Below are 12018 nucleotides of genomic sequence, written 5' to 3' on the forward strand. Positions count from 1 at the left end.
GAAGGACCCGATACCCAGCATGAGCAAAACCAATGTAGTGTACAAAATCCCATGCAAGGACTGCACAAAACACTACATAGGACAAACAGGAAGACAGCTAACGATCCGCATCCATGAACACCAACTAGCCACGAAACGACACGACCAGCTATCCTTAGTAGCCACACACGCAGATGACACTAATACATTAATTACATTCAAACACACACACACACTTATTACATTCAAACACACACAGATACACTAATTACATTCAAACACACTAATTACATTCAAACACACACACACACACACTAATTATATTCCAACACATACAGATACACTAATTACATTCAAACACACACTTACACACTAATTATATTTGCACACACACTAATTTCGTTCAAACACGCACACACACTAATTACATTCAAAGACGCACACACACTAATTACATTCAAAGACGCACACACACTAATTACATTCAAAGACGCACACACACTAATTACATTCAAAGACGCACACACACTAATTACATTCAAAGACGCACACACACTAATTACATTCAAAGACGCACACACACTAATTACATTCAAAGACGCACACACACTAATTACATTCAAAGACGCACACACACTAATTACATTCAAACACACACACCCATTATATTCAGAGACCCACACACACACATCCTTACCAACCAACCACCTACACGCAGGCACTTTCCAAAATTTCACAGAATACACTAATTACATTCAAACACACACACCCATTATATTCAGAGACCCACACACACACATCCTTACCAACCAACCACCTACACGCAGGCACTTTCCAAAATTTCACAGAATGTTAGCACAGAAGGCCTCACAGTGGGAGTGGTAGCACTGTGGAACAACCTATCCAATAATCCCCTGTCCTCTGCTTGCTATCCTGCACCCTCCTTTCCTTTTCAACAACTTACCTGATTCCCGTTTGAAAATTACATGTGAATTTATTTCCACTGCCCTTACAGGCAGCAGGATACCAATTGTAACAACTTGCTGATTGGAATCAAAAGTCCCCCGCTGCATCTTTGCGTTCTGCTGCTAACCGGAGTAGCCTCCTCATTGGGGCTTTCCTCAGGAATCTGGGGGTCGGGATACTGGAATTAAAGGCCAATTGTAACAGCCTGATTAGTGGAATTTTATTCCAGAATCTTAGCAAGACAATTTGACTGACATCCTGTTTGGATTACTCACTGGAGTGAAGGGTTCCTACATCATGGATAACTTCTTCAGTAAGGTACCCTTAACCATCACGGAGCAGGGGAAGGGAGGGGATGTAACTGGTGAAAAGTGTATTCAAGGGACAATTAAACACCCTTCTGGGGGAATACAATAAATAGCAGTAAGGGTAGACCTTTTGGCTCACTGAATCAGCTTCACCATTCAGTAGAGGGATGTGTTGGTGGTAATCTCATTTGTCTAATATACCAGAAGGAGTGGCTGACGGCGTAGTGGTACTATTACTGGACTGGTAACCTGAGGACCTGGGTTTGAATCCTGTCGTGACAGATGGTGGAATTTGAATTCAATAAAAATCTGGAATTAAGAATCTAATGATGACCGTGAATCAATTGCCAATTGTCAGGAACACCCATCGGGATCACTAGTGTCCTTTGGGGAAGGAAACTGCCATCCTTACCTGGTCTGGCCGACATGTGATTCCAGACCCACAGCAACGTGGCTGACTCTTAACTGCCCCCTGGGTAATCTGGGATGGGCAATAAATGCTGGCCTAGCCAGCAATGTCCACATCCCACAAATGATTAAAGAAACGGCCATGGTGATGCTGTGGTAATTCAATTCCCACCATGGCAGAATGTTTGATATTCTCTTAATAAAACCTGAAGCTTGTCTCTGGACCCTCTCTCTATCATCGATTGTTGTAAAACCCAACAGGTTTACTGATGTCTTTTTATAGAGGAACACCATTCTTGAAGAATGGTCACAACAAACACCCTGCCTCCAGCACTGACCCTCAGTAGCAGTAGTGTGTACTATCTATAAGGTGGACTGCAGGAGTTCACCAAAGCTCCTCAGATAACACCTTCCAAACCACAAACACTTCCACCTAGAAGGACAAGGGTATATTACATGGGAACAGCATCCCCTGTAAATTCCCCTCCAAGCCGCTCACCATCCTGACTTGGAAATATATCATCGTTCCCTCACTGTGGCTAGGTCAAAATCCTGGAATTCCCTTTCTAAGAGCACTGTGGGTCAACTTACAGCAGGTGGACTGTAGCAGCTCAAGAAGGGAGCCAATCACCACCTTCTCAAGGGCAACTAGAGTCGGACAGTAAATGCTGGCCCAGCCAGTGATACCCACATCCCATGAGTGAACCAAAAAAGGGCTGGAAGGGGTTAAAAGGGATGTGGGTGAAATGCTGGCTAATGGGACTAGATTAATTTAGGATATCTGGTCAGGATGGACGAGTTGGACCAAAGAGTCTGTTTCCGTGCTGTACATCTCTACGACTCTCAACAAAGGGCTGTCAGACCTGCTGAGTTTCTCCAGCAATTTCAGTGCCTGTTTCAGATTTCCAGCACCTGCAGTTGTTTTATCTCTTGACCTTATCTGGTCTGGCCTACATGTGAATATAGGTGCAATGTGGTTGACTCTTAATTGCCCTCTGAAATGACAATGGCAAAGCCAGTCAGTCTCGGGGCAATAGGTGCTGGCCCAGCCAGCGACACCCACATTCCATGGAAGAATAAATGTTTTAGAAAGTGTGATTACGAACAATTTTTTTTCAAGGTCACTCTCCCATCTATTTGCTGAAAGACCAAATATCAGTTGATTTCAGCCTTAAAGTTATTTAATAACGGACCACCCGCAGCCCTGCGGGATACAGCATTGCAAATGTCCACAACCTTCTGAATGAAGATTGTCTCCTCATCTCAGCATGACATGAGTGACCCCCATATCCTGACAATGTGACTTCATGAAACAGGCGAAGAAAATGGTTAGAAAGTGGGGCCGATAAATCGGAAAGGGATGTTACTGGCTGGTGGGAAACCCCTATTCCATTATAGTTCTAAGTGTCCTGTGGGATAATATTTGATCTGGATTATTATCAGTGTTAACAAGTTGGAGAGAAGAATTCCGCTTGAATGCATTAGGCAATCCAAACGATCACCAATTTAATTTATATAGCACCATTAATGTCACAAAGCACACACGGTTCTTCACAGGAAAAAGTTAAAAATCACATAACACCAGGTTATAGTCCAACAGGTTTATTTGGAAGTACTAGCTTTTGGAGCGCTGCTCCTTCATCAGCTACCTAATGAAGGAGGAGTGCTGTGTGATTTTTAACTTTGTCCACCCCAGTCCAACACCAGCACCTCCACATCATGGCTTCACAGGAGGGTTAGCAGACAGAATATCTCACAGTGAAATCTCATGCACTGAGCTACATTCTGCTGCTGTCTGTTGGCTTCTGGTTTTAATCAGAACTGTTCCCCATTGAGAGTGTGAATGGGACACGCTCCAACTGGCCTCAGCACCCATGGGTGGGATGTTCGTCAGCACACCCACTCCTGACCCTTGTCAGTTGGGCTATGTGTGTGTGAGAGGCTGTATGGTGCTTGACACGCAGGATAACAGGCATGTGGCGTGACCACTTGGAGGGACAGTTGCTTAGAGTCAGTGACTCCAGAGGAGGAGGGGGGGAGCAATTATTTACAGTGAGTGTAGAATAACCTGAACATGGGAAATAAACAACAGAAGGATTTGAAATAAATGGTTTACAGCATTTTCCTTTTTATAAATAGATGAAAGTCCTTGGCTGAGATCAAAGACTCTGACTTCAAACAGTTTCGTTTTCACATTAAAGTTTGTATTTTCCAGAACAACAATGCCTCCTCACCAGTTTCTCGTAAGTCCTCAGATCCTCTGTGACAGCTTGTCCTCTGGGAGGGAGCCACTGCTGCTGAGCCACATGACCGGTCAAAGTGCACTGGATCCCATCTTGCTGCAAATCATCGAACACAGCAACAAGGTAAATAGACACAGGAGTGTGAGGACCAAAACACCATTGTCATAATAACATTACCCAGATTTGTTGTAAGTGTCCAGGTGAAATCATTCAGGTTGGAGAGAGACTGACTATTGAGCAGGTTGGTTAAGAGGCTGGGAGGACATGAGTGGAATTATTTTGTGGTTGTACAGAGGTGTTTGTAATAGCGGGAAAAAAACCCCACAAAGGTGGACAATGGGTACCAGGTGGTGGTGCGAACTGTGCAGAAGCTAAAAGGGCAAGGATGTTACTGCAGTGTTTTCTTACACCAGACAAGGCTGGTTGAGGTGGGCAAAATTACAGAGAGGAAGCAAGATTTTAGCTTAATAGAGGGCACAATAACCAGAGGGCATAGATTTGAGGTAAAACATGAACGGATTTTAGGAGATTTAAGGAAGAATCTTTTTCACCCACAGGCTAGTGGATATCTGGAACCTCCTGCCTGCAAAGATGGTAGAGGCAGGAGCCTTCACTACATTTAAATAGCACCCGAAGCACCAGAGCTTTACAGCAGTACAGACACGATAGGCCGAAAGGCCATTTCTGTGCCGTAAAACTCTACAACTCCAAGTAAACAAGTGAATACAGCTGCACCCACCGAGGCCTACTCAACATCGGAGAAACCAAATGCAGACTGAGTGACCGCTTTGCAGATCACCTGCAGTCCGTGCGCAAGCATAATCCTGACCTTCCCGTAGCTGGTCATTTTAACACAGCATCATACCCACATATCTGTACTTGCCATGCTGTAGTGTTCCAATGAATCACAGCGTAAACTGGAGGAACAACATCTCATCTTCAGACTAGGCACTTTCCAGCCTTAGAAACATAGTATGTAGAACAGTCTAGGCCCTTCGGCCCTCTGTGCTGTGCCAACCTTTCATCCTACTCGAAGATCAAACTAACCTACATACTCTTAATTTTATTATCATCAATGTACTTTTCCAAGAGTTGCTTAAATGTCCCTAATGTATCTGACTCCACTACCACTGCTGTCAGTGCATTCCAGGTACCTATCACTCTCTGACATCAGAACCTACCTCTGTCAGAACCTACCTCTGACATCTCCCATAAACCTTCCTACAATCACCTTAAAATTATGCTCCCCTCCTTGAAATTGCCATATTCTGGACTTAATATTGAGCTCAACACCTTCAAATTGTGAACTCACTCCCATTTCTTCCCTTTCTTTAAGCTTTATTTGTTATATTTTTCTGTCACCATGTCCTCCCGACCCTCCCCCATCCCAGTGGGACTGTTCTGTTTCCAGTCTGGCCGTTAGGCACCCCATTGCTCTGACATTCTCACATTCCAATCACTTAACCTGAACTATCAACATCTTTTCACCAGCAGCACTCTGCACCCCACCACCGCCATCCATCCTCCCCCATCTATTGCACATTGACTACCCCCCCCCCCGGACAAACTTCATGTCAGCTCTGATGAAGAGTCATCTAGACTCAAAACCTTAGTTTGCCCTCTCTCCATGGATGCTGTCTGACCTGTTGTGATTTCCAGCATTTCTTGTTTTCAATGGCAATGTCTGAAGCCGGTTCACACAGAACCACTACAGTGCCCCATTCTGGGCAAAGTTTGAACAGCAAGTGTAAAGGCAGGACCAATCTGCAGCATCCAGTTCAAACAGTTTCCACCAGACTCGGTTAGGGGAGTGGGTCCTGCTGATCACTAACTGGTGACTCAGTTGGGTGAATGGATGTCAGTTGAGAATGGGATTGGGAGAATGTGATGCCTCGGTGGTTGAATGGCTTGATGACACTCACTAGGAGGACTGCAGATGCTGGAGAGTCAGAGTCAAAAAATGTGGCACTGGAAAAGCACAGCAGGTCAAGCAGTATCTGAGGAGCAGGAGAGTCAATGTTTTGAGCATATGAAGGGCTGATGCCTGTAATGTTGACAGTCCTGCTCCTCGGATGCTGCCTGACCTGCTGTGCTTTTCCAGCAACACACTTTTCTATGATGATGATGATGCTCACTGCCCAGATTGAAATATTGGTCAGTGTACCGCTCCCAGTCAGCCCCGCCAGGAATATAAGGAGCAGAATTGATGAGAAAAAGGAGGACAAACATTAACACAACACATATGAGTGTTTGTTAATATTTACTGCAGGGTTCACACAGATAAAATGTAAAACACCTCACATTTAAGTGGGATTATATAATCAGAAAATCCTTCACAGAGACTTTTCTCATAGAAAGAAGTCTTACCATCAACACCAGTCTCATGAAGAGGGAACGTCACTGGTATGGACTGATTGTTCACTTGCAGCATTCAGGAGAGTGTCAGATAATTACTTGGAAACAAGTGTGCAAGAGTATCCGGAGAAAGGAGGAGATTAGCATGAGATAACAACACTTATTTAATGAGTCAATGCAGGCACAATGGGCCAAATGGCCTCCTCCTGTGCTGTAACACTTCTGCGATTCTGATGGCCTCTTTCTCTGCTGTAAACATCAAGTCCATGTCAGTCCCTTTCTCGAAGAGTGAAACTCACCATTGGGAAGTCTACTTGTCCTCTCATTGAATTACCAACAGCATCCCAAACATTGAAAGGGAGTGTTACCATCAGTAATTGGAATGGCATTAGTGGAATCACCCTGGTAGAGAGAGTGTCACCCTGTCATTGACAGACTGTCACTCATTTAGCTCAGCAGTAATGCAGTTCTCTGTACTCACCGGGCTGCTGGAGCTGTTAGTCAGGACCAGGAGAAGATTGCTCCCTTTAGTTAGTGTCGGGATGGTCACTTTGACCAGCAAATGGCCAACAGTGAAAGGTCCCAGATTCTGAAGCTGCAAGGAAACCGAGAGAACAGCATGAGAGGCTTTGGAGAGAGCAAGTGTCCAACAAGCCCATCCATTTCTCATCTCTAAATCCACCTTTGGTGCCATCATTAATCAAAGTGCTCATGAAGTGAGAATCTAGGAGCACCTGACAATATGATAATGTCCTTTGCACTTCTTTCAATATGAGCATACAAGCAATGGGCAACAAATACCACGCTTTTGACTGAAGACCCATTATAAAATAAAAAATACAGCCCCAGCCTGCTTCTCCAACGTAACAGTGACAGCTGCACTGTCTGGGGTGTCGGACTTTGATTGGGATTTTAAACAGACGCCCATCAACCCTCTTAGGTAGTTGCAAAAGATGCCACGTGCCCATCTCAAAGGAAAGCAGGGCAGTTCCTCCTGGCACAGAAATGCCAGAACCAAGCTCCTGTCCAAGGAATTCACCATTCTGACTTGGAAATATATATAGCCAGCTACCTGACAAAGGAACAGTGCTCTGAAAGCTTGTACTTCCAAATAAACCAAATAAACTCTAACGCGGTGTTGTGTGATTTTTAACTTTGTCTTGGAGAATGTGGTGGTGAGCTGCCTTCTTGAACCACTGCAGTCCATGTGCTGTAGGTTGACCCACATTACCATTGGCAGAGGAATGCCAGGACTTTGATCCAGTGACAGTGAAGGAACGGTGATATAATTCCAAGTCAGGATGGTGAATGGCTTGGAGGCTGGTGTTCCCATGTATTTGCTACTCCTGTTCATCTTGTGTTTTGGAAGTGGTCTTGTGTTTGGAAGGTGCAATCTAAGGATCTTTGGTGAATTTCTGCACTGCATCTTGTAGATGGTACACACTGCTGCTACAGACCATCGGTGGTGGAGTTAGTGGATGTTTGTGGATTTGGTGCCAATCAGTTGGGCTGCTTTGTCCTGGATGGTGTCTTGAACGTTGAGTGTTGCTGGAGCAGCACCCATCCAGAAAGTATTCCATCACTTTCCTGAGTTGTGCCTTGTAGATGGTGGACAGGCTTTGGGGAGTCAGGAGGTAATTTATTCACTGCAGGATTCCTAGCCCCTGACCTTCTCTTGTGGCCACTGTATTTTCATGGTGAGTCCAACTGAGTTTCTGATCAATGATAACCCACAGGGTACTGATCGTGGGAGATTCAGTGATGGTAATGCTGTTGAATATCAAGGGGCGGTTGTTCAATTATTAGACAGTAGCTTTCAGGAATGTGGCTCGCCATCACTTTCTCAAGGGCCAGTTAAAGATGGGCAGTGAATGCTGGCCCAGGCAGTGATGCTTGTGAAATAATCTTAAAAAAAATCACAAAAGTAGATTCCCTGATTATTACTACTTGGATAATGGAACTTGTTGTGTGCAAATTGATTTCTGTCTTTCCTATGGTGATTAGAGGCTCTCTGCTCTTGAGATGACCCAGGATTGTTCATGAAATGTGATTTCTTCTTTTCTTTTCATCAGTCGGTGAGAAAGCCCATCCACTGAGATCTTTCCCAGGTTCAGAGCAAACTGAGGGCCACAGCCAGAGCCTGCCCCCATCCCTACCCCCACCCCAGGAGAGTGTGGGTAGGATTACTGGGCTCCAGGTAAATCACACTGTACAGGGACCCCCCCCCCCCTTCCCCGGGGAGTGGGAGTAAATCATACTGTTCAGGGACCCCCCCCCCCTCCTCCTGGGGGTAAATCACACTATACAGGGCCTCCTCTTCCCCTGGGGAGGTAAATCACACTGTTCAGGGACCCCCCTGTCCAGGGGGTAAATCACACTGTACAGGGACTCCCCTCCCCCTGGGGGGTAAATCACACTGGTCAGAGACCCCCCTGTCCAGGGAGTAAATCACACTGTACAGGGACCCCCCTCCCCCACCCCAGGGTAAATCACTGTCAAGGACCCCCCCAGGGGTAAATCATACTTCCCAGGGACACCCCTCCCCAGGGGGTATATCACACTGTTCAGGGACCCCCCTCCCCCACCCCTAGGGGTTAGTTACTCGGTGTGTCTTTGATGCCTTCCCACTTTCAAACTGATCTTCAAACAAAACAGAAAGGTCACATGTTGCCACTTTGACTTATTCAAAGGTGCCCTGACCTCAACTTTGACTCCAGTGTTGGGTTTCTCCAAAGCCTGGAGCCTGGGACAGTCTTCCCTCAGGACAGTTACAGTTACAGAACAAATCTGACAGTAAATGTCTAATTTGACCACGATTTATGTGCAATCCTCATGGAATTTTCAGTATAAGGACAGCACCCAGTTTAAATTCATGTTCCAATCGTCTCCAGCTGCTGACTAATTATTTAACCCAATCTATAAAGAAATCTTTCATCACAATTATTAAGAAATGCCATTTGATTTTTAAAGCCTCATGTTGTTAAGATGAAAAGTATGAGAGTTGAGGGAATGTTAACAGACGATGGAATCTTTTCACATCGCAATCCCTGTGGTCTCCATTTAATGTTTCCATCAAAGTTCCAGTCAGTGCTTTGCCAGAATTTCCATGCAAGCTCCTTGAGATATGCAGTGGAAACTCCATTCCAATTCTCCGGGATATGCTGCCAGAATTCCTTGATAGGAGCACTTTGTTGGAAATTTATTACAGATATCTCAGCACATAGTGTCTGTGTTTCCATACAGCTTGTTTGTTTAGTACACTATGCTGGGTTAAAGACATATAAATCCTAGCTGGTATTCCTTAGGGACAAATCATTTGAGTCAGATACAGGTTAAGTCTTACCTGCGGCCCTGGACAATGCCTGTGCACAACCTGCCTCTACCCTCTATACTAAGCCATAAAGATATGAGTGTATCATGCAATGTATACAGACAATGTTCTTGGAACATAGTGTGAATACCAAAGCCGATTGTATCACAGGGGACTCAGGTGACCCATCTACTGTGTGCAATTTTCAACTGAAACAACAACTAGCTGTTTTCCCTGGAGCGTCGAAGGCTGAGGGGTGACCTGATAGAGGTTAATAAAATCATGAGGGGAAAGTCTTTTCCCTGGGCTGGGAGAGAATTAGAGGGTGTAGGTTTAGAGTGAGTGGGGAAAGATATAAAAGAGAGCTAATCAGCAACTTTTTCACTCAGAGGGTGGTATGTGTATGGAATGAGCTGCCAGAGGAAGTGGTGGAGGCTGGTACAATTGCAACATTTAAAAAGCATCTGGATGGGTATATGAATAGGAAGGGTTTAGAGGGATATGGGCCGGGTGCTGGCAGGTGGGATTAGATGGGGTTGGGATATCTGGTTGGCATGGACGGGTTGGACTGAAGGGTCTGTTTCCGTGCTGTACATCTCTATGATGCTTGGGGAAATGTCATAAGATTATGAACTGGTAGAGAGAGTGCTCAAAAAGGTAATGGAATATTGGGCTTTATGGAGATAGTGAGAACTCCGGATACTGGAGACTCAGAGTGGATACAAAGTGGAGCTGGAAAAACCACAGCAGGTCAAACAGCATCAGAGAAGAAGGGGAGTCAATGTTTCAGGTAGGATCTTTGAAAGGTTGCTGCGTTGATCTTTCTTATGATCACACCATCCAGCACATTCCACCTGCACCCACATCCAACACATTCCACCTGCATCTGCATCCAACACATTTCACCTGCACCCGCACCCAACACATTCCACCTGCACCCGCATCCAACACATTCCACCTGCATCTGCATCCAACACATTCCACCTGCATCTGCATCCAACACATTCCACCTGCACCCGCACCCAACACATTCCACCTGCACCCGCATCCAACACATTCCACCTGCATCTGCATCCAATACATTCCACCTGGACCTGCATCCAGCACATTCCACCTTCATCCGCTTCCAACATATTCCACCTGCACTTTTATCCAAGACACTCCACCTGCACCTGCAACAAACACAATCCACCTGCACCCACAACCAACACATTCCAGCTGCACCTTCATCCATCACATTCCCCCTGCACCCACATTCAACACGTTCCACCTGCACTCGCATCCAGCATGTTCCACCTGCACCTGCATCCAACACATTCCACCTGCACCTGCATCCAACACATTCCACCTGCACCTGCATCCAACACATTCCACCTGTTTCTGCATCCAACACATTCCACCTGCACTCGCATCCAACGCATTCCACCTGTTTCTGCATCCAACGCATTCCACCTGCACTCGCATCCTGTTTCTGCATCCAACAAATTCCACCTGCACTCGCATCCAACGCATTCCACCTGCAAGTTCATCCGGCACATTCAACCTGCACCCACACCCAACACATTTCACCTGAACCCGCATCCAGCACATTCCACCTGCACCCACATCCAAAACATTCCACCTGCACCCGCATCCAACACATTCCACCTGCACCCGCATCCAACACATTCCACCTGCACCTGCATCCAATGCATTCCACCTAGACCTGCATCCAGCACATTCCACCTTCATCCGCTGCCAATACATTCCACCTGCACTTTTATCCAAAACACTCCACCTGCACCTGCAACCAACACAATCCACCTGCACCCACAACCAACACATTCCACCTGCACGGGCATCCAACACATTCCACCTGCACCTGCTCCAGCACATTCCACCTGCACCAGCATCCAACACACTCCACCTGCACCCACATCCAAAACATTCCACCTGCACCCAAATCCAGCACATTCCACCTGCACCCGCATCCAAAACATTCTACCTGCACCCGCATCCAAAACATTCCATCTGCACCCGCATCCAACACATTCCACCTGCACCAGCTCTAACACATTCCACATGCACCTTCATCCAGCACATTCCACCTGCACCCACATCCAGCACATTCCACCTGCAGCTGCATCCAACACATTCCACCTGCTCCCACATCCAACACATTCCACCTGCACCAGCATCCAACACATTCCACCTGCACCCGCATCCAGCACATTCCACCTTCATGCGCTTCCAACTCATTCCACCTGCACACGCATCCATCATTCCACCTGCACACGCATCCAGCACATTCCACCTGCAGCCGCATCCAACACGTTCCACCTGCACCAGCATCTAACACTTTCCAGCTGCACCTTCATCCAGCACATTCCCCCCGGCACCCGCATCCAATACATTCCACCTGCACCCGCATCCAACACATTCCACCTGCACCCACATCCAACACACTCCA

At 46.3% G+C, this 12018-nt stretch overlaps 1 protein-coding gene across 1 annotated transcript in view; it reads right to left on the reverse strand.

Moving 5' to 3' along the window:
- Positions 1 to 12018, reverse strand: part of LOC122540838 (integrin alpha-11-like) — a 192465-nt gene that overhangs the window by 18737 nt on the left and 161710 nt on the right. Inside the window, exons 23-24 of the mRNA XM_043677055.1 lie at positions 6741 to 6854; positions 3896 to 4000 (exon numbers count right to left, since the gene is read on the reverse strand). Of these exons, the coding sequence (XP_043532990.1) occupies positions 3896 to 4000; positions 6741 to 6854 (219 nt within the window). The remainder of the gene's footprint in view (positions 1 to 3895; positions 4001 to 6740; positions 6855 to 12018) is intronic.

The sequence above is a fragment of the Chiloscyllium plagiosum genome, chromosome 36, assembly GCF_004010195.1.
Source record: "Chiloscyllium plagiosum isolate BGI_BamShark_2017 chromosome 36, ASM401019v2, whole genome shotgun sequence".
Taxonomy (NCBI): Eukaryota; Metazoa; Chordata; class Chondrichthyes; order Orectolobiformes; family Hemiscylliidae; genus Chiloscyllium; species Chiloscyllium plagiosum.